The sequence below is a fragment of the Aquarana catesbeiana genome, linkage group LG01 (genome assembly GCF_042186555.1).
Source record: "Aquarana catesbeiana isolate 2022-GZ linkage group LG01, ASM4218655v1, whole genome shotgun sequence".
Lineage (NCBI taxonomy): Eukaryota > Metazoa > Chordata > Amphibia > Anura > Ranidae > Aquarana > Aquarana catesbeiana.
The window spans coordinates 612,473,504-612,496,218 of record NC_133324.1 but is presented as its reverse complement, the minus strand read 5'-3'; the positions used below and the strand labels follow the sequence as shown (position 1 = coordinate 612,496,218).

At 42.0% G+C, this 22,715-nt stretch overlaps 1 protein-coding gene across 3 annotated transcripts in view; it reads left to right on the top strand.

Annotated features, from left to right (window-relative positions):
- The window catches only part of SHROOM3 (shroom family member 3), a 554,962-nt gene that overhangs the window by 460,375 nt on the left and 71,872 nt on the right, over positions 1 to 22,715 (top strand). For all 3 annotated transcript variants that reach the window (XM_073599747.1, XM_073599766.1, XM_073599757.1), the window contains one exon: positions 5,306 to 5,431. In XM_073599747.1, the coding sequence (XP_073455848.1) occupies positions 5,306 to 5,431 (126 nt within the window). The remainder of the gene's footprint in view (positions 1 to 5,305; positions 5,432 to 22,715) is intronic.

Here is a 22,715-nt window from a genome sequence, read left to right as displayed (position 1 = left end):
GATGTCTGCTAAGCATATTAAAATACGCTTCAAAACAGACTCTTTGACTGGGTGGAATTTGAATCTGCAACACCCTCTCCAGCAGCAACAAAAAGTTTTGAGCAATTAAGATCTCTGAGCTCCCATTTTAACATCGAAAGATTCTGAGAATCCCATTTTCTGAGGGCCAGCGATTCATGCAACCATCAGATTAGATTAGCTCTGCAAGTGATCCGAACTCTGCACTGAACCTAAAACCAGAGGGACTATACTTAGTTATTTTTTTACTTTTAAACCCCTTTTATTTTCCCATTGCTTATTTTAATATTTATAGTATTCACAGTCTATGTGTTCAACTTTTTCCTGATCTCCATAAATTTTAAAGACAGAACCTTGGATATTTTTACTGGGAACAGTGCCATAGGGTACTAGCTGTGCCATCTGGGAGCTGCACAAATCTCAGCTTAACATAGCAGAACGCTTTCATTTCTTTTTCTGAAGCAACTGGTGCCTCCAGTGTTTTGCATGCATAAGCTTGGATGCACAGTTTTTAAATAAGCATGACAGTGTTGCTGAAAGACCCCTTCTAACAACAGGGAATGATTGTGCATACAAAATGTATAGACCTCTTGGGCCGATGAGTCTAAATAGGAAAGCAAAATATATATCACTATGTTCAAACCAAATATGAGTATCTCTCCCCTGCTTTGAACCAGCTCTCTTATTTTCTTATTTGTCTAGGTATATATGCTTCCCATGACCTGCTAGTTGTTACCTCCCTAAATTTTCATCATTAACCCTAAAAAAACACAAAGCTTAGGTGTAGACTAATCATCTTCCTAATGTGAGATCTGTGAGGAAAGCAATATGGGAGCTGCCATTATCATGTTTTTTAAAGCCAAATTTAACTTTCAGTTTAAACCAGCTAAATAAATACCAGATGTCAAAATAACAGATGTACATAAAGTCTTATGCGCCGTACACACGATCAGACTTTCCGTCAACAAAACCGTGGAATTTTGTTCGAAGGGTGTTGGCTCCAACTTGTCTTGCATACACACGGTCACACAAATGTTGGCCAACAATTACGAACGTAGTGACGTACAAGACGTACTGCGAGCCAATAAAAAGAAAGTTCAATAGTCATGTGATATCTCCATTATGAACGCTAGTTTTACAAGACTGAGCGCTTCCAGCTCATCCTTGATTCCGAGCATGCGTATTGTACTTTGGACTTTTGTCCAACAGACTTGTGTACACACGATCGGAAAGTCCGACAACACACATTTGTTGGCGGAAAATTTGAGAACATGCTAGCCAACATTTGTTGGAGTAAAGTCCGACAACAATTGTCCGATGGAGCACACACGCGGTCAGTCTTTCCGCCAACAAGCTCACATCCAACATTTCCCATTGGAAAATCTGATCGTGTGTAAAAAAAACAGCCTACATTTTGCCCGTGTGTATGTTGGTCTGCCTGACAGAAATCGGCTTCTGTTGGACTTGCATGCTGAAAAACCAGCAGCCGACCAACTCCTGATCAGTGCCAGTGGCGTAGTGTGGGGGGTGGGGGGGTGCCGTGGCCCCGGGCGCGACATTTAGGGGGGCGCAATTTCATGCCAGTAGTGTCACTACTGGCTGCCTCCTCCTAATTTAATTTCCTGTGTCCCCCGCGCTCCGCCACCATGTCCAGTGTTTGGCGCCCTGTGATTGGGCGTATGGGGGTCATGTGCGGCGTGGGGCTGGCCTATCCGCAATCACGGTTTCTCCTGAAGTCCCGCCTCCGCAAATGACCCCCATACGCCCAATCACAGTGCGCTGGGAAACAATGAACATGCTGGCCGGTGTTCTGCTGAGAAAGTTCCGCTCGGCGGATAAGGACCCCCCCTCTACTGCGCAGGCGCCTGCGCAGTAGGATCCGGCGGAAATAGCCGAAGGTGAATAGCTGAAAATCAGCTGTACATGGTGCCTGTAAGAGGGCCCCTCGCTTCGCTCGCCACGCTTCGGGCATGGCCTCGCTTCGCTCGGCTCTTTTTTATTCCCCCTCTAGGTCCACTTGGATGGTGGGGAAGGAACCTGAACCTAGGGCACAGGCGCCGTGTACAGCTGATTAAAGATTTTGAGTTTCGGCTATCTTTGGCGGCTCATAGTAGTTCGTACTGCACAGACGCTGCGCCTGCGCAGTACAAGGGGGGTCCTTATCCGCCAAGGGAACTTTCTTGGCAAGACACCGGAGCGCGGGGGAGACGAGCACTGGAGAGTGTGAGCCGCCGGGGCAGCTGTCTTCTCCTCCTCCTATATGTATGTTTAGGGTTATTGTCCTGCTGGAAGGTGAACCTCTGCCCCAGTCTCAAGTCTTTTGCAGACTCTAAGGGCTCTTTCACACCCCCCGTGAACACCCCCGTGAACATCGCTCCGCCGATCCCCGCTGAGCAGGAAGATGACAGGTCCATCGCTGCACACTGTGCAGCGACGGACCTGTCAGAGCGCCGCTCTCCCCTATGGGGGATCAGATGATGACGGACCGTAGTGTCCATCGTCACCCGATCCGATCCGAAAGCGGATGGAAAAGTAGGGTTTTCCTCCGTTACACTTTTCGGATCGGAGCGGGTCGGATGTCAGCGGACATGTCACCGCTAACATCCGACGCTCCATAGGGATACATGTACGTCCGTTTTTCATCCGAAAACGGAAGGATGAAAAACGGACATACGGATCCCCCGTGTGAAAGAGCCCTAACAGGTTTTCTTCTAAGATTGCCCAGTATTTAGCTCCATCCATCTTTCCATCAACTCTGACTAGCTTCCCTGTCCCTGCTGAAGGAAAGCATCCCCACAACATGATGATACCTCCATCATGTTTCACAGTGGGGATGGTGGGTTCAGGGTGATGTGCAGTGTTAGTTTTACGCCACACATAGCATTTTGCTTTTAGGCCAAAAAGTTAAATTTTGATCTCATCTGACCAGAGCACCTTCTTCCACATGTTTGCTGTGTCCCTCACATGGCTTCTCGCAAACTGCAAATGGGACCTCTTATGGCTTTCTATCAACAATGGCTTTCTTCTCCTCCATAAAGGCCAGATTTGTGGAGTGCACTACTAATAGTGGTCCTGTGGACAGATTCTCCCACCTGAGCTGTGGATCTCTGCATCTCCTCCAGAGTTACCATGGGCCTTTTGACTGCTTCTCTGATTAATGCTCTCCTTGCCAGGCCTGTCAGTTTAGGTGGACAGCCATGTCTTGGTAGGTTTGCAGTTGTGCCATACTCTTTCCATTTTTCAATGATGGATTGATCAGTGCTCCGTGAGATGTTCAAAGCTTGGGATATTTTTTATAACCTAACCCTACTTTAAACTTCTCCACAACTTTATCCCTGACCTGTCTGGTGTGTTCCTTGGCCTTCATGATGATGTTTGTTCAAAAAGGTTCTCTAACAAACCTCTGAGGGCTTCACAGAACAGCTGTATTTATACTGAGATTAAATTTACACACAGGTGGACTCTATTTACTAATTAGGTGACTTCTGAAGGCAATTGGTTTCAATAGATTTTAGTTAGGGGTATCAGAGTAAAGGGGGCAGAATACAAACGCATGCCACACTTTTCAGATATTTATTTGTAAAAAATTTGGAAAACCATTTATTATTTTCCTTCCACTTCACAATTATGTGCCACTTTGTGTTGGTCACACATAAAATCCCAATAAAATGTTTTGGGCAGGCCTGAAAAAATGCTGTTAATTCAGAATGCTTTCAGAAATAGAAGTGTTAATAGCTTATTTTTATCAGTTAACAAACTGGAAAGTAAATGAACAGAAGAGAAATCCAAATCAAATCAATATTTGGTGTGACCAACCTTTGCTTCAGTATCAATTCTTCTAGGTACACTTGCACACAGTCTTTGAAGGAACTCAGCAGATAAGTTGTTAGGCCTCTTTCACACGATCGGACCGTTCAGGTCCGCCTGTCAGTTTTGACGGGGACCTGAACGGGCGATCCATGTTAGCCTATGGAGCGTCGGATGTCAGCGGAGACATGTCCGCTGACATCCGACCCCGTCCGATCCGCTAAAAGCAGACGGATGGCTCTACGTCCAGATCCGTCGCTGGCGGATCGGATCGGGTGAGATCTGACGAAAACGGACACGCTGTCCGTTTTCGTCCGATCCCTCCATAGGTGGCAGCGGCGCCTGACAAGCCACTCCCCGCTCAGTGAGCAGAGAGGGACCTGTCATCCGCCGGCTTAGCGGAGATCAACGGACAGATCTCCCGCTGAGCCGGCGGACCGAGGCGGGCTCCGTAGAAACGGAGTCCGCCTCATGTGAAAGGGGCCTTACAACCTTCTTGGAGAACTAACCACAGATCTTCTGTAGATGTAGACTGCCTCAGATCCTTCTGTCTCTTCATGCAATCCCAGACAGACTCAATGTTGTTGAAATCAGTGCTCTGTAGGGGCCAAACCATCTCTTCCAGGACTGCTTGTTCTTCTTTACGCTGAATATAGTTCTTAATGATATTGGCTGTATGTTTGGAGTCATTGTCCTGCTGCAGTATAAATTTGGGACCAATCACATGCCTCCCTGATGGCATGGCATGGTGGATAAGTATCTGCCTGTATTTCTCAACATTCAGGACACCATTGATCCTGACCAAATCTCCAGCTCCATTTTCATAAATGCAGCTCCAAACTTGCAAGGAACCTCCACCATGCTTCACTGTTCCCTACAGACACTCTATTATTGTACCGCTCCCCAGCCCTTCTGTGAACAAACTGCCTCCTGCTACAGCCAAATATTTCACATTTTGACTCATCAGTCCAGAGCACCTGCTGCCATTTTCTCCACCCCAGTTCCTATGTTTCATGCATAGGACATGAAAACAAGGCTAAGCAACCAAACTATGCACAAAAAAAAGTGTACATCTCTGCGAGTAAAAAGACTATTTTGGATACAGAAATGTGCATGGTGTTAGGAAGAAAATATGTATGGAAATATGAAATGTGTGAGAAGAACCCATAAGAAGGCAGGAAACAATAAACTTTTGAATAGGTTTCTAGTGAAAATGGTATAGTAGCAGACAGCGCAGTCCAGCAGGACAGCAGGACTTTGTGCACTACTGCATTTAGGAAATACACTGTATATATTGTTGTGAAAATTAACAAAGAATCTTTATTCTGCCAGACTGATTCTTATAATTGCCACTTTAGTTTGTCTGCCTAGTTTGCCAGGTATAATTTAATGTGAGCAAGTTAAAACCAATGCAATCAAAACAGTTGTCGTGTCCATACACTGTATATCTAACCTCTGTTAATTCTTAATGTTTCCCCAGGCAATCTGAGTCCCGTCCCCATTCTTGGCATTCAACCAAATTTCTGGAGAGCCAGCCCAACCCCAGCATGATGCAAATATCTCAGGGAACGTTAGGATCTCCATGGCACCAGGCTTATCACTCAAGGTAAGAAAACATGATGATCACTAATGTTATGCAATAAAATTATCTATAGCCAAGCAGTTAAGCCTCAAGAGTCAGTTTTTGTACTGAAAATAAAGAAGTTGAATGAAATGTGTAAATGTAATAAAACCATAATTGCTCTTTGATAAAACTTACTTTATTTGCAATAAAAATAAAACAATTTTTTTTTTTATTTAAGTTAGAATATTTCCTCATTCAGATGTGTTTACAGTTCAAAATAACCCTATAATGATATTCTTGGAAACCAATCTACGTAATTGTTATAATTAGGTTTAAGCATTTGAGGTCATAAAATTGTGCTTACATTTCTGAGCAGCATTGCAAAAAGCAATTTATGTGGGATTGGAGAGAATAAGGATGATGGAGGGTTTGTAAATGAGCATGTTTCCATATTTGAGTCTCTAAACATTATAGTATACTGTGTATAAAGCAACACATTTAAAGTGCAGTTAAAAACAGGTCATACAAAGGATAATACATCATTTTTAAAGTTTGCAAAAAAACCAAGACACTAACTGAGAATTGTCTATTAACTAGACTACCCTGCATATAGAGTAAGCTGTCAAAAAAAGTGACCATCTTCTTGGTTCTGACCTGTCTTATGCTGCTTCATATGCCCTGGTACTGGTTAAGTCTGCTTATTATAGTGATTGCCTGATAATAAGGCCAATGAGGCAGTAAAGGATTGACCAATAGCTAGTGACCAGGGAGTCAGTTAGTATATTGCATCTCAGAGCAACCTGGGGTCTAAGTAGTGATCTACAGGATTTGGGGTGCTGGAACCTGGAAGTAGGGTACCAGTTGTTTTCCCGCACAGGTTTTCTTTGAAGTGACTTTGTCATCAGTATATACAGGCAAGTAAAGCTTGGACCTGTAAAATAAATTCAAATACCTCTCCTGCTGCCCGTGTGGTCCAACACTGCTCTGAATAAGAAGACTTGCCAGCTGAATTCTGTGAAGATCCGACATTCCTGGAGTGTCAATCACCTGTGTCCTCCACAGCTTGTACTGGCTCCTGCAGCTAATGCCCACATCATTACTGTGTCCTGTCTTCAGCAAAAATTCTTCCTAATTGGAGTGGTATTTAACGGTTCAGGTGGCAGGAGAGCTTCACATTTTTTTTGCCTTTATATACTGCTGACAGAGTCACTTCACGTACATGGGACATTTTTACAACCTCTCCTGAACGATTTAACTTGACAGATAGTAACCCACGTTTAAAACGTCCATTTTGCTGCGTTTACATGCCACGTGTAGCGGCGGTTTGCAGCGTTTGCGTTTAGAAACGAAAAACTCCTATACCCGTGTTTAGCCGCATTTTGACGTCTGAAACATCGGAAACATCGGAAACTTCGTCGTCTGAACTCATTTTTTTGCCTTAAAAAAAAGGCCTATAAACGCAACTGCCTAAAAACGACGGTAAACGAACCTATGTATATGTACACATAAGATAACATTGAATGAGTTTCAGGGGCAGTTGAAAAAAGTGTACAACTGCCTCTAAACGTCTGTTTTGCAGCAGCAGTGTACATGGGGCCTAAGACATTGCTGTGTTGCTGAAAAAAGAATAAGAAGTAGTGTGTCCCCCATCTTTGATCATTCTGGTCTGAAGCACTACAAATGCTGTTTCGTGGTAAATGTGAAAAAATGTACATGCAATATTTACCTGAATGAAATATATATATATATATAAAAAAAAAAAAAAAAAAAAAAAATATATATATATATATATATATATATATATATATATATATATATATATATATATATATATATATATATATATATATATATATATATATATATATATATATACAGTGGGGACAGAAAGTATTCAGACCCCCTTAAATTTTTCACTCTTTGTTATATTGCAGCCATTTGCTAAAATCATTTATGTTAATTTTTTTCCTCATTAATGTACACACAGCATTATTATTATTAATGTACACACCCCATATTGACAGAAAAACACAGAATTGTTGACATTTTTGCAGATTTATTAAAAAAGAATAACTGAAATATCACATGGTCCTAAGTATTCAGACCCTTTGCTGTGACACTCATACAGTATATTTAACTCAGGTGCTGTCCATTTCTTCTGATCATCCTTGAGATGGTTCTACACCTTCATTTGAGTCCAGCTGTATTTGATTATACTGATTGGACTTGATTAGGAAAGCCACACGCCTGTCTATATAAGACCTTACAGCTCACAGTGCATGTCAGAGCAAATGAGAATCATGAGGTCAAAGGAACTGCCTGAAGAGCTCAGAGACAGAATTGTGGCAAGGCACAGATCTGGCCAAGGTTACAAAAAAATTTCTGCTGCACTTAAGGTTCCTAAGAGCACAGTGGCCTCCATAATCCTTAAATGGAAGACGTTTGGGATGACCAGAATCCTTTCTAGAGCTGGCCGTCCGGCCAAACTGAGCTATCGGGGGAGAAGAGCCTTGGTGAGAGAGGTAAAGAAAAACCCAAAGATCACTGTGGCTGAGCTCCAGAGATGCAGTCGGGAGATGGGAGAAAGTTGTAGAAAGTCAACCATCACTGCAGCCCTCCACCAGTCGGGCCTTTATGGCAGAGTGGCCCAGTGGAAGCCTCTCCTCAGTGCAACAAGACACATGAAAGCCTGCATGGAGTTTGCTAAAAAACACCTGAAGGACTCCAAGATGGTGAGAAATAAGATTATCTGGTCTGATGAGACCAAGATAGAACTTTTTGGCCTTAATTCTAAGCGGTATGTGTGGAGAAAACCAGGCACTGCTCATCACCTGTCCAATACAGTCCCAATAGTGAAGCATGGTGGTGGCAGCATCATGCTGTGGGGGTGTTTTTCAGCTGCAGGGACAGGACAACTGGTTGCAATCGAGGGAAAGATGAATGCGGCCAAGTACAGGGATATCCTGGACGAAAACCTTCTCCAGAGTGCTCAGGACCTCAGACTGGGCCGAAGGTTTACCTTCCAACAAGACAATGACCCTAAGCACACAGCTAAAATAACGAAGGAGTGGCTTCACAACAACTCTGTGACTGTTCTTGAATGGCCCAGCCAGAGCCCTGACTTAAACCCAATTGAGCATCTCTGGAGAGACCTAAAAATGGCTGTCCACCAACGTTTACCATCCAACCTGACAGAACTGGAGAGGATCTGCAAGGAGGAATGGCAGAGGATCCCCAAATCCAGGTGTGAAAAACTTGTTGCATCTTTCCCAAAAAGACCCATGGCTGTATTAGATCAAAAGGGTGCTTCTACTAAATACTGAGAAAAGGGTCTGAATACATAGGACCATGTGATATTTCAGTTTTTCTTTTTTAATAAATCTACAAAAATGTCAACAATTCTGTGTTTTTCTGTCAATATGGGGTGCTGTGTATACATTAAATGAGGAAAAAAAAAGAACTTAAATGATTTTAGCAAATGGCTGCAATATAACAAAGAGTGAAAATTTTAATGGGGTCTGAATACTTTCCGTCCCCACCGTATATATATGTACATATCGTGGGTAAAATAAGTATTGAACAAATCACCATTTTTCTAGGTAAATATATTTCTAAAGGTGCTATTAACAAGACATTTTCACCAAATGTCCGTAACAACCCATGCAATCTATATATACAAAGACACCAAAACAAATAAGTTCAGAAATTAAGCTACATGTAATAAAATGGAATTACTATTAAATAGGTGCGCTAAGCAAAAAAAAAAAAAAAAATCAGAAACTGCTATAATCAAAAACTCCTTAAATAATGAGGAAAAATCAGTTTGTGTATCTATAAGATGCGCTGTGTCTGACTATAAAAATGTCCCCAAATTAAGTGCCAACAGTACCACAATAACTTGAATGAAAATAATAAAAAACATATGACTTTAAATAAGTGATCTTAACAATTTAATGTTATATACTAAAACATACGGACATATCTCTCAAAATTGTAATTATAAACCTGTTGCCACAAGTGCAGGTAAAGTGAACAGGTGTTCCAAAAATTCATGAATTAGTGCTCCAACAATTAATGTATTAGCATAAAATGGGTAGGTGGCCCCGACTTCCCACATGCAATTCATGTAAATTGTCCTTGTGCAATCAAAACAATCCAAGGTGCAAGTGCATCACCACCGTGCTTAATGGATAAAAGTTGGTCACTTACCAAATACCATGATCCCACCAAGAGATCATATACGTGTGTATGAAATATCCTCTGAAGATAGGTGATCTGTCGGCTCCAGGGAGTGAATCCAGGCTATAGCATTTTCTTAATCACGTAACTCACATGTTGTGATGAGAGAAGCAATGGAACAAAGGCTCATAGTGCATTACTGCATAAAAACTGTTTAATAAAAGGTAAAGAATGCACTTACATCAAAGTAGTAAAAATCAGGCAGTTTAAACATAAGTCCTGTACGGCCACCTGCAGAATGGACCACACGTGTTGACGTCACGCTGCTATCTCCAACCCAACACGTTTTCTCTCCTCAGAAGGCATTGACTGGAAGCGGAGACTCTATCCACCCATCCATTTCTTCTCTCATCACAACATGTGAGTTACGTGTTTAAAGCCACGTACACACGGGCGGAGTTTTCGACCGGACTGGTCCGACTGACTTTCCGACGGACTTTCGATTGACTTTCCGACGGACTTTCAACAGACTTTTTAACGAACGGACTTGCCTACGCACGATCACACCAAAGTCCGATGGATTCGTACGTGATGACGTACACCGGACTAAAATAAGGAAGTTGATAGCCAGCAGCCAATAGCTGCCCTAGCGTCCATTTTTATCCGTCAGACTAGCATACAGACGAGCGGATTTCTGGGTCTGGCGGATTTACGACGTAAAGATTTGAAGCATGTTCCAAATCTAAAGTCCGTCAGATTTTCGACAGAAAAAGTCAGCTGAAGGTTCGATGAAGCCCACAGACGATCGGATTGTACGCCGGACTCGGTCCGTAGGACCAGTCCGATAGAAAAGTCAGCTCATGTGTACGCTGCATAAGAAGACACTATAGCCTGGATTCACTCCCTGGAGCAGGCAGATCACCTATCTTCAGAGGAGATTTCACACACACATATATGATCTCTTGGTGGGATCATGGTATTTGGTAAGCGGGACTTGTGGCAGCAGGTTTAAAATTACAATTTTGGGAGGTATGTTTGTATGTTTTAGAATATAACGATATGAATGTTGTTATGGTTGCTTACGATCACTTATTTAAAGTGATATATTTTTATTATCTTTATTCAAGTTATTGTGGCACTGTTGTCACTTTTATTTGGGGGCATTTTTCAGACACAGCGCATCTTATAGATACAAATAAAATGGAATGACAGGAAAAAAGTATTGGACACGCTAACTGAAATGTATTTAATACTTTGTGCAAAATCCTTTGTTGGTAATGACAGCTTCAAGATGCCTCCTGTATAGAGAAACTAGTCACATGCATTGCTCAGGTGTGATTTTAGCACATTCTTCCACACAAACAAATCTTCAAATCTTCAAAAGGTTCCATGGACCTCTTCTATGAACTCTGATCTTTAGTGCTTTCCATAGATTTTCTATTGGATTCAAGTCAGGTGATTGGCTGGGCCATTCTAGCAGCATTATTTTCTTTCTTTGAAGCCAATTGAGAGTTTCCTTGGCTTTGTGTTTGGGATCACTGTTTTTCTGAAATGTCCATCCTCGTTTCATCTTCATCATCCTGGTAGATGGCAGCAGATTTTTGTACCTGCTAATTCCAGGTCTTTCTGAAGCTTCCCACAAGTGGTCCTTGGCTCTTGGACAACTCTTCTGATAATTCTTTTCACTCCTCTGTCAGAAATCTTGCAAGGAACACCTGGTCGTGGCCGGTTTATGGTGAAATTATGTTCTTTCCATTTCCGGATTATAGCCCCAACAGTGCTCACTGGAACATTCAGAAGTTTAGAAACCCTTCTGTAACCAATGCCATCAGTATGTTTTGCAACAATAAGGTTGCAAAGGTTTTGAGAGAAGTCTTTGCTTTTACCCATCATGAGAGGTTTCTTGTGTGACACTTTGGTAATGAGACACCTTTTCATAGGCCATCAGTTGAAACTGAACTAGCTGTTAATCATTAGCACTGACAGAGGGCAGGATTGCTTTCTAATTACTGATAGATTTCAGCTGGTATCTTGGCTTTCCTTGCCTTTTTGCACCTCCCTTTCTTCATGTGTTCAATAACTTTTCCCTGTGTCATTTCATTTTATTACACACTTAATTTCTGAACGTATTTGTTTTGGTTTCTTTGTATGTATGGATTGCATGGGTTGTTACTGACGTGGTGAAAATTTCAAGTCACTAGAACCTTTAGAAATATATTTACCCATGAAAATGGTGACGTGTTCAATACTTATTTTACCCACTGTATAATATATATACTGTATAATATAATATATATAGGTAAAGCACTGTATAAGCGCTATATAAGTATCTTTAATAAATAATAAAATAAATAGAGGGAAGCAAAATTCAGCCCATAAACATACAGGTTTCTTTTTAAAACCTGTGTGGTCATAAAGTATTAAAAATTACAGAATGGTATGTCAGATAAAATTTGTCTACATATTAACAGCTTATTTGCACGCCCTTTGTATATCATTGTTTTCACAGTTGAATGCAGTACTGTCTAGGAATATTGCTTGAAAATGCAAGCGTTGTAATATAAATGTAGAACAATAGATATGCAGAAATGTCAGTGTACGAGTGAGTGAGCAAGTGCTACTCAGAAGACAGTGCAATGAATGAGCCATGCCAGACATGTTACATCATTTTCAATCCTCCAAGGGTGAGGAGTTCAGCCTGGGATTTCCAAACGATGTTACTGCTCATGAATTCACAGCACATGCTATATGGGAGGCAGAGAAAAACCTGCCTTGGATTTCAGTTGTAACCAGCACCAGCGCTTGAACAATGGGGGTAAGATTTCCTTGGTTTGCTTCTGAGGACCTCAAAACACACAATGAAATGAACGACTTCATAAGTCATACAAAGATGATTCCAGGGATTCAACAATTTAAATTTCCTTCCATGTCCAGAAGTATCTTCAAGAACTGAACTCTCGAACCCAACCGTTGTGTCTTGTCTGGAAAGGACAGATGGTGTTTGACTTGCAGGAACAGAGAGTGAGTGTGTTGGGGAATTGGAGAACTTGTGCTAAAAGTTTATAATATACCTGATTGGTGAACTCAAAGCCAGGATTTCATTTATGCCGCGTACACACGGTCGGACTTTTCGTCTACAAAAGTCCAACGGACGCTGACGGACTAAAGCTGGCTGGTAATCCGATCGTGTGTGGGCTTCTCCGGACTTTCAACGGACTTTTTTAGCCTCAAATCCGACGGACTTTAGATTTGAAACATGCTTCAAATCTTTACGTCGTAAGTACGACGGACCCCGAAATCCGCTCGTCTGTGTGCTAGTCCGACGGACAAAAACCCATGCTAGGGCAGCTATTGGCTACTGGCTATGAACTTCCTTATTTTAGTCCGGTGTACGTCATCACGTACGAATCCGTCGGACTTTTGTGTGGTCGTGTGTAGGCAAGTCCGTTCGTAAGAAAGTCTGCCGCAAGTCCGCCGAAGGTACGTCGGAAGTCTGTCGGACAGGCTGTCGGACTTTTGTAGACGAAAAGTCCGACCGTGTGTACGCGGCATTAGACGTGTGATTTGTTTAGTTACGTATCAAAATTCAGACAACATTTTCGTTATTCAGGGATTTGGATGTTTCTGAATCTCCGAAACAAAATAGTAAGGATTTTCAATTAATTCAATATAAATTATAACGAAACAACAAATTTGTTTGTATTTTTGGTTTCCTTCGGATGACCTAATACAATAGTTTGGCCCTTTTGTTAATGTTTGATACATCAAAAATAACGTAACATAAAAAATGATCCAAATTGATTCAAATCCAATATAATTTATTGTATTAACATTTTTCACTCTTATAAAACATGCACTGCATATGAAATGGAAACATATTGCAATAAATATAGTAAGGTATAAAAGTGAAATGAAATGTTGATTCCTACTTATTGTGTTTGGGTTGGATGGAGGTAGATCCATCAGAATCTCCGAATCCTAACATAACAAATGAAACCAAAATTTATTTCGTTACATTTTTTACATTAGGTTTCAGTAATTCTGTTGGATCCATCCAACCCAAACTGAGTACATAAGTATCCTCCCAAAATAACGAGTTAACATGTTAAAACGAATATAGCCAATCTTCCCAAATAACTTTTGAAAGTACAAATTGATTTGGAACAACAAATATATGAAACGAATCCAAATATACGAAACAAATTCCGAAAACGATTCATCATAATGAATGTGATGAAACAAAATGAATAACCTAACAAATTAATCCGAAATGAATTTTTTTTTCCATCACACACATCTCTTTCATTTTTACAAGCTAAGAGGTGAATGAGTCTTCTTAGTAAATATATGTGGCAAGTCATTTGGCAAATATAAGTGTAAGAGAATGAGTGTCACACACGTTTTTAACAAGGCCTTTAGGATATTGAGGGAAAACTTTGGGGTTGATTTTCTCAAGGCAAAGGAGCTGTTCACTTTACAGGAAAACCTGCACTTTGCATGGGAATTTTCCCTTGAGCTTAGTGAATCAGATGTGTTAAAGTGCTTGTAAAGTCTCTTTTTTTTCTAAAAAATAACAAACATGTTATACTTACCTGTTCTGTGTAATGGTTTTGCACAAAGCAGCCCGCATCCTTCTCTTCTCTTGTCCCTCTTCGCTGCTCCTGGCCCATCCCTCCTGTTGAATGCCCCCACAGCAAGCAGCTTGCTATGGGGGCACCTGAATCGCGCTGCAGCTCCATGTATCCATTCAGACATGGAGCTGCCATTTGGCCCCGCCCCCTCTCTCTCCTGATTGCCTAACTGACTTTAAGCCGCGGGAGTCAATGGCACTGCTGCTGTGTCTCAGGCAATCAGGAGGAGTTTCCCAGATGGCCGAGGGACTCATGGACATCGCTGGACAGAGATGGGGCTCAGGTAAGTAGTAGGGGAGCTGAGGGGGCTGCTGCACACAGAAGGCTTTTTATCTTAACGCATAGAATGCCTTAAAGCGGAGTTCCACCCAAAAATGGAACTTCCGCTTTAAGTGACGGTGACCCCCTGACATGCCACATTTGGCATGTCATTTTTTTGGGGGGGTGGATACCCTCTTTTTAGAGGCATCCAGCTCCCACTTCCTCCCGGGGCTCCAAGGGGCTGGAAGGAAGTTCACCTCTCCCCCTCCCTCCCTGCAATCTTCTGGAACACGTCACAGGTCTCAGAAGATTGCCCAGCCATTCACAGCACGCAGCTCGGCTCGCACGTACGCAGTGCATGCCCAGCTGTGAAGCCACAGTAGTGATGCCGGTGCTGCAGAGAGGAGCGGGAGAGGAGCGGGGCTTCTTTCGCCCGCATCGCTGGACCAGGAGACAGGTGAGTGTCTGATTATTAAAAGTCAGCAGCTGCACTTTTTGTACCTGCTGACTTTTATATGGGTGGAACTCCGCTTTAAAATAAAAAAACTTCTGCCTTTACAACTCCTTTAATTTCCATCATCCAATCATAAGCAAGCAAAAATGTGTTTTTTTTTTAAACTTGAGTGTTTATTCAAATGCTTTATCAATACATCAGTACATCTTTCAGAGGATTACAGGCAATTTGGTAATAGATATAAGGTACATAGAAGTACAATTAAGTGTGGTGCAGTAATTTACATTAAGCAACTTAAGAGTAAATAACAACTGAACAATAGTGTGCTGCCTACAAAGGGTAGGGCTACAAACCAAATGATAATAGCGATAGAGCAGGTGGTCCCATTGGGTGTTGAGATTCTGAAATTAGGTTGTAAAATGTATAAGTCAAGGCAGGGGCAAGCACTTAGGGTGTGCTAACCAGGGGTTCCATCTTTTTAGGAATGCAGGGACTTGCAGGTGGGCCCTGGCATACATTAATTCCATTAGACATTGGTTGTTCAATGACAATATCACTTCTGTAATAGAAGGGGGATCAGGAGATGTCCATTGTTTAGCAATTGCCATTCGAGTGGCGATAAGGACATGTGTTAGGATGGTGTGGGTGTCAAAGCCTAAACCCAGGAGGACCATTTGTGAGAATAGGGAGATAGGAGTTGATAGGATATAGGTAAGAAGTCTTGTGAGGGCAGACCAGAAGGGATTCAGTTTGGGGCAAGTCCACTAAATGTGTATAGTTGAATCAGAGTGTCCACAGGTCCTCCAGCAGGCATCTGATGTGGTAGGGTAAATACTTGTCAATTTAGAAGGTGTGAGGTACCAGTTGTTGAGGATTTTTTGTATAGTTTCCTAATGCGTTATACATCGGGTTTGAAGGGCACTCTGCCATTGTTGTGGTGTGTAATTACAATTTAAGAGGTTCTCCCAGTGCAGCATAGCAGATGCATTGGTGTCAGGTACATGGTCAGTGAGAAGCTTATAGGTATAGGAGATGCCTTTCTTAAGAGGTTGGTCGGTATTGTCAAATTTAGGAGGTGCCAAAAGAAGAGATTCCTCGACCATGTCACACGTGAAAGTGCTGAGCGGATTCTGAGGTACTTGAAAAAGTCCTTGGGTGGGATGTGGTAGGTCATTTGTAGATGCTGGAAGGGTAGGAGCTAGGAGTCATGGTAGAGATCTCCAATTGTATTGATGCTAGCATGCACCCAATTTGAGATTGGGATATCAGGTATAATGGTTTGTAGAGAGTTTAGTGGTATATCTTGCAGTAGTCGATGGGGGGTGCCTCCAGACTGTTGAGAGACTGCTCGCCATATTCTGATAGTAGCATTGACAGTGTTAACATAGCTCTGCTGTTTGTGGTGGTGTAGAAGTAATGGGGGGTGAGTTGCCAAGGCCATTGTTTCGATTTGTAGCCAGGGGTGTTGCAGATCTGACTTCCACCAATATTTGGCTTGGTCCAGGATGATTACCTTAAGGTATGCAGAGATATGAGGAGCTCCAATTCCACCGGTAGAAGTTGGTGAACATAGGGTGGATCTTTTGATTCTAGGGTGTTTTTTTATATAAAGGAGGTCAAAACAGCTTGTAGTTTAAGATGTGATTGCAAGAAAGGGGCAGGTAGAGTTTGAAATACATACAGTATATGAGGTATACATACATTTGAGTGAGTGTGATGCATCCGGCACATGACGCTTGAACACTTTTTAAATCCTGTGCAGTTTTTTGCAATTTGGCTACTAGATGTGAGTGGTTAAGGAGAAGTAGGCGGGAGGTAGGAATAGTCAGGCATATACCTAAATATGAGAGAGTAGAGTTCGGGGCCCATGAAAAAGAGGTGCATTGGTTAATGCTACGCTTGGTGTTAGGACCAATATTGGCTTCAATCATACAAGAATTGGAATAGTTGATCTTGTATAAGAATGCTTTGCTAAAAGGGTCCAGGGTATGATGGAGATGAGGGAGTGATTGTGTGGGGTTGGTAATAGAGATGATCATGTCATCGGCATAAATGCCAATTTGGTGATTGAGCTCGCCAATTTCAATGCTGGAGATAGGGAGGTTAGTGCAAATAGAAAATATATAAATAATTGTGTCTGCGCTAAAAATAAAAAATATATATAGAACTGTGCTGAAAAATCATTAATATGATATATATATAGAACTGTGCTGAAAATCATTAATATGATAAAACCTAAAAAAATGCCAATAACAAACAAATGCGTATAGTAAATACAATCCTTTGTGGAAATATACTCAAAAGTGCAACATGTAAAAGAAAACAATATATACATATAACAATGGAAAATCCAGGTGCTGGTTATGTAGCAATCAAGTGTCCACATCCAAATAAAAAACAACTAATGAGTAGCAAACTGTAAAGTGCAAATATATAGTGTCCATAAAAAATCAGTGTCCATCATGCTTCTCATTAACGGTGTCCACAATAAAACATGCTTCAGTGCTCTCCTGTGACCCCCCAATCGTGCTTGCGCTCACCTCTAGAGTATGCCAGTTGCTCCATGACAAGAGTGAAAATGAATGATGATAGGGGGGCAACCTTGACGGGTTCCATTGGTTATGTGGAAGGGATCTGAGAAAATACCTGAGTTTATAACTTTAGTGCTAGGGGAGGAGTATAGTGCCATTATTGCGTTAAGTATCAGGATAGAATTTTATTAAGACTACTTTTAAGAAATTCCAGTCTACTCTGTCAAACGTCTTCTCTGCATATAGAGAGATGAACAGAGAAGGCGTTCAGTGGTGTTTGACCCAATGCATCAGGTCGATGTACCGGCGGGTGCCATCAGATGCCTGCCTGCCAGTCACAAATCCCACTTGATCTGGATGTACTAGGTGTGGGATGAATACCTGTAGTTAAGAGTTTAGCATAGAGCTTTGTGTCGGTATTTAGTAATGAGATGTGTCTGTAACTGGCTGGGTCATCAGCTGGTTTGCCAGGTTTGGGAATTGTGGTGATGTTTGCTTCAAGGGCTTCTGAGGGGATCGAACCTGTGGAGAGTGTATGGTTGAAGGATTGACATAGATAAGGGGTTAGTAGTGTGGAGAATTGCTTATAATATTCATTGCTAAAGCCATCAGGCCCAGGGGCTTTATTTAGTGGAAGGAAAGCGATATCGCTTTCCAGGTCAAGGATCGAGAAGGGGCCAGAGATGGTATGCAATTTTTCTGAAGATAGTGATGGTAGATGTAGGTGATCTACGAACTGCACTATGTCAGATGGTGTGGGGGAGGGGGGTCACCTGTGATGGCTAAGTTGTATAAGTTGGCATAGAACTGATTGAATCGGTTGGCTATGTCCTTAGTGCTGGTGAGGCGAGAGTTGTTAGGGGATGTGAGATATTTTGGTGTTTATTAGGCGATGTTTAAGCTGTTTCGCAAGGCCAGCTCCTGGTTTGTTGTGGTGTGTGTAGAAATTTAGTTTAGCCTTTTCAAGGATAGATCAAAGTTTGTAAGTAAATGTTCGCTTAGAGCTTATCTGGTATTGTGTAGTTCTGTTTCTAGGAGTGGGGAGGACTGGAAATTATGCGCATATTCAAGAGAGCGTATTTGTTCTACTAATTTGTAGATGGTAGCATTGCATTCTTTTTTTCATGTGCCTAATTTGCTGAGGAGACCTCTAAGATACTCCTTGTGCGCAATCTAGCAGACTGTGGGATTCGACACAGAATCAGAATTTAACAAGAAATAGTTTTCAATTTCGGATGCAACGTGTCTCTGGAGGTGGGTGGCAAGAGATGAGGGAGGTGTTGGGCCTCCACATTGTCCCCGATTGCTTAGGGTGAGGAGGAAATAGCTTGAGCAGAATTGGGGCGTGGCCAGACCACATAATGGTGTCAATTTTGGTGTCTTGCACTGCTTGAAGAGTATGCTTATCTACCAGAAACATGTCTATCCTGGAGTAGGACTTTTACGTGTACGAATAGCAGGTGTAGTCGCTTTTAGTGTCATGTAAACATCTTCATGGGTCATATAAATCTTCAGATCAAAGTAGAGATGAGAGAGTGGTGGTCTGTCTCCGTGATGGGTTGGAGGAGTCCAGGGTTGGACCTGCTTTTTGATTGAAATCTCTGCATATGATTAGGAGGTGTTGTCAAATGGGTGTTAGTTTCCCCATAATGGTTTTTAAAAAATGGTCTTGGTGGGTATTGGCAGCATAGACATTGACAATAATCATAGTGTAATTGTTGATGGAAGCGTATAGTATAATATACCTGCCATACGGGTCTATCTCAGAGTGAATTAGTTGGAAATCTACTGTAGAGCGTATGGCTATGAGGACTCCAGTCTTTTGGGGGGAGTTGGCGAAAAATCAGTGCGGAAACTGTTTATGAGAACAGGGTTGAGGTTTGCGGGAGGAGAACTGGGTTTCCTGCACACATATGAGATCTAAGTTAAGTCTCAGGGCTTCTTCCCAGAGTAAATGACGCATGAAGGAGGAGTTGAGTCCTTTAACATTCAGGGAGGTGATGTTAATAGCCATAGCGATTGTGCATTAGGGGTGGTACTGAGAGAGGAAAGGGGGAGGGGGAGAACACCTGTTAGTTCGCACACCAAATTCCTGAGTACTGGTTATAAAACACAACAATAACACTTATTGACCGCTAATAAAGTAGTAGAAACAAATAACGTAAATAGCAACAAGAGTAGGTTATTGAAACTTAATGTACAGTTTTGAACTTGTGATAGAGTGTCTAGCACTCTGTGTTATCCAGAGGATATGTGAAAAAAAAGAACTGGAACAGAGAGAAAAAAAGAAAAATTTACAGAAAATACGGTAATACTCATCTGGGACAAGTATGCTGTTAAGAAGTAAAGTGGTATTCAAATTGCCTGTGAAGGAACATGGATGACCCCGGGTAAAGCTGGAATGTCAGCGAAGATGCTGGTCATGAAGTGAGGCACGGTTGGTATTGTTGTGGCCGTATATTTGCGGGTGGCGTGACTCCAGAACCAGTGGGGGCGAGGAGATAAGGCTCCAGTTTAGCAATCTTTTGAGGCCTTCTTTGGGAGTGAAGATGTTGGTTGCTTGGTTTTGAAACGTCACCATCAATTTAGCAGGGAAGCCTTATTTGTATGCAATGTTGCGATCTCGGAGGACTGCAGTAGCAAATTCTCCTTGTTTCTGTGCGGTGGCCGCCGATATATCCGTCTAAAGAGAAATGGAGGAGTAAGGGTCTGGCAGGGTAGCGATAGTGCGAGCTGCAGACATGATCCTTTCCTTCACTTGGAAGAAATGAATACGCGCTAGTATGTCTCCTGGGATAATTTCTGGTAGGTAATTTGGTTTAGCGATCCTGTGAGAGTGGTCTATGGTGATATCAGCTTGCGATAGTTGTAAATAAACTTGAGAAACAGTTGCTGAATATAATGGATTAGATCTGGTGGTTTGGCGGTCTCAGGGATACCTCTGAACTTAATTTTTTTTCTTCTGGAGCGATCCTCCAGGTTGGCCACTTTAGCTTGCAAAAATTGTATTTCTTCAGAGTGCTGGTGGTATGTTTCAGAGGCCTCATGGTGAGCAGAGGCATGTTCTGTGATTTGTCTCTCAAGCATGTCTGTACGCTCCTCCACCTGTTCCACTCTGGAGGGAGGATAAAGATGAGCCGAGCTTATTGCTTAGGTCCTTTTGCAGAGACAATAGCATCAGTTTTAGGGTTTGCTCTAAAGCAGGTTGGTCACTGGCAGGGTGTGCAGCCAGGGATTCCTGTGTACCTTCGCTCTGTAGGTTTTCATGGGCATCCCAGTGCTGTTTTTTGTACAGCGGAACTTTAGAGGGAGAGGGTGCTGGGGACTGCGCTGCCCGCTTACCTCTATCAGAAGGTGAGCTTTGGTGAGGTAATGATCGGGTTCAGTGCTGTCCATGTCTTCTAGGTTGAGCGCTGGGTCCTGTATTGACTCTTCTGCTGGCGCAGGTGGAGGAGGAGGAGATGCCGCTCCGGCGCCATTTTGACTGTGCTGCATGCCTGTCTGTGTGTCGAAGTCCATGAGGCGGCGTGACTTGTAGGGGCAACTATTTTTCTTTCTGGACATACAGCTGGGTTCCCCAATGTTCTGGTTCCCCTCTGGTGTGGGAGAGAGGGGACAAAGGTTGCTGTAGTAGGCAGAGGGTTACTAGCTGTCCCAGGGCTGAGTGGAGCTTATGGGTCAAGCGGCCATCTTGCTCCGTGGCAAGCCACACCCCCAAAAATTTTTATGTTCCATACATGTGAAAGTGAAATTTCACCATATTTACTACGTTCTGGGGGGAAATGCCTGTGTGCTTTTAGTAAATCAACCCCTTTGTGTAAAGTTTAGCTTATGTTTGCTGCCCCTTGCGCTAATGCAGCACAATGAGGTTCCTCTTGTGAGCTCTTCACCTCATTGCTTACATTGCTTTTTCCTGCCTGTGACTACTGGTGAAACTGTAATGAAAAGCACTGAATCATGATTCTGGAAAGTAGCCATTGAGAGGATAATGGACATGATCTGGAGATGTACAATTCAGTTAAATACACATCCTCTGGAGACTGGTCACTGATGAGTTAATACACATGAACTGTCAGTATGAAACTATCTAGCAAGCATTTTATATTGTAGGGGCTATGTTTTTGCTGCATGCATACTAGGGAAAGACTTGGTACTTGAGAATTACCAATGTGTGTGGTGAAGGTACGATCTTATTGGTATGCTCTGTCCAGTTTAAATAATTTTTGAAGGCAAAATTCTCTAGAAGTAAAATAGGAAGTTTCAATATCTTTTTACTAGTTTGTACTATATTAATAATTAGGACTTATACGTTGTTCATTTTACTGTGGTAAAACACAGTTTTATGAAATAGGTTTGGCTCCTTTGGCAAAATAGCACTATATTGATTTTCTAAGTGAAATGTCAATCAACCTTTGCAGGTAACCAAACGTAAACATTTTTATGCAGGAATCCAAAGATGCTTCTGAAGTCAATTATACCCTTTCATGCAAATACTAATATAAACTGAGAAGTTGGTGCTTTGTCCTTGCCCCTTCTGAATCGTACTGTTAATATGTCAATTATTACTCAGTTGGGCTGTCTGTCAAAAGTGCCATTTCTTCAGCTCTTGATGATACAACTCCCAGGCATGTGTACCAGTGTTAATACAATAAATAAGAAGATCGCCAACCCAAAATCCCATATACCACACTTATTGAGTCAAGGCTGCTGCCCCTTTAAGTGCAAAGTAAAACACTAAACAAATAAATGAATTCAAAAGGTAGACGCTGTCTTATACATCCAAAAAATGTTATAAACAATCCACAATTTAAATAAATAAAACAATGATATAAAAAGTCCCTATATGTGATGATGAATTGCCATTCACCATGCTCCTCAGAAAATCTACAATGTTCCCAAATCTTAAATAAAATGTGCTCCACCACGTGTATACAAAATTTGCGCTCACCAAAACCAAAAGGTCAACATGGTGACCATCGAGCGAGTTACAACTGAGTCCTCCTCCCAGGGGGCTTAAGCATAATCTTCTCCCAACACTATCTTCTATTCTCTGTGCCACTCTGTGTCACTGAAATAAAGTGCTCCAGAAAGGACCACAAAAAGGGGGTATATAGTGTAGTATTTTTATTTCGGCATTGAAAAAAGCAAGATAAAGATATACACTCACATCAAAGTAAAATAAATCAGCATCTAGCATTTGTAGCTTATCAGCTGCAGGATGTGCCAAACTTGCACTGCCGCTCACTTTGCCAGAGCTTGCATGCGTTCCA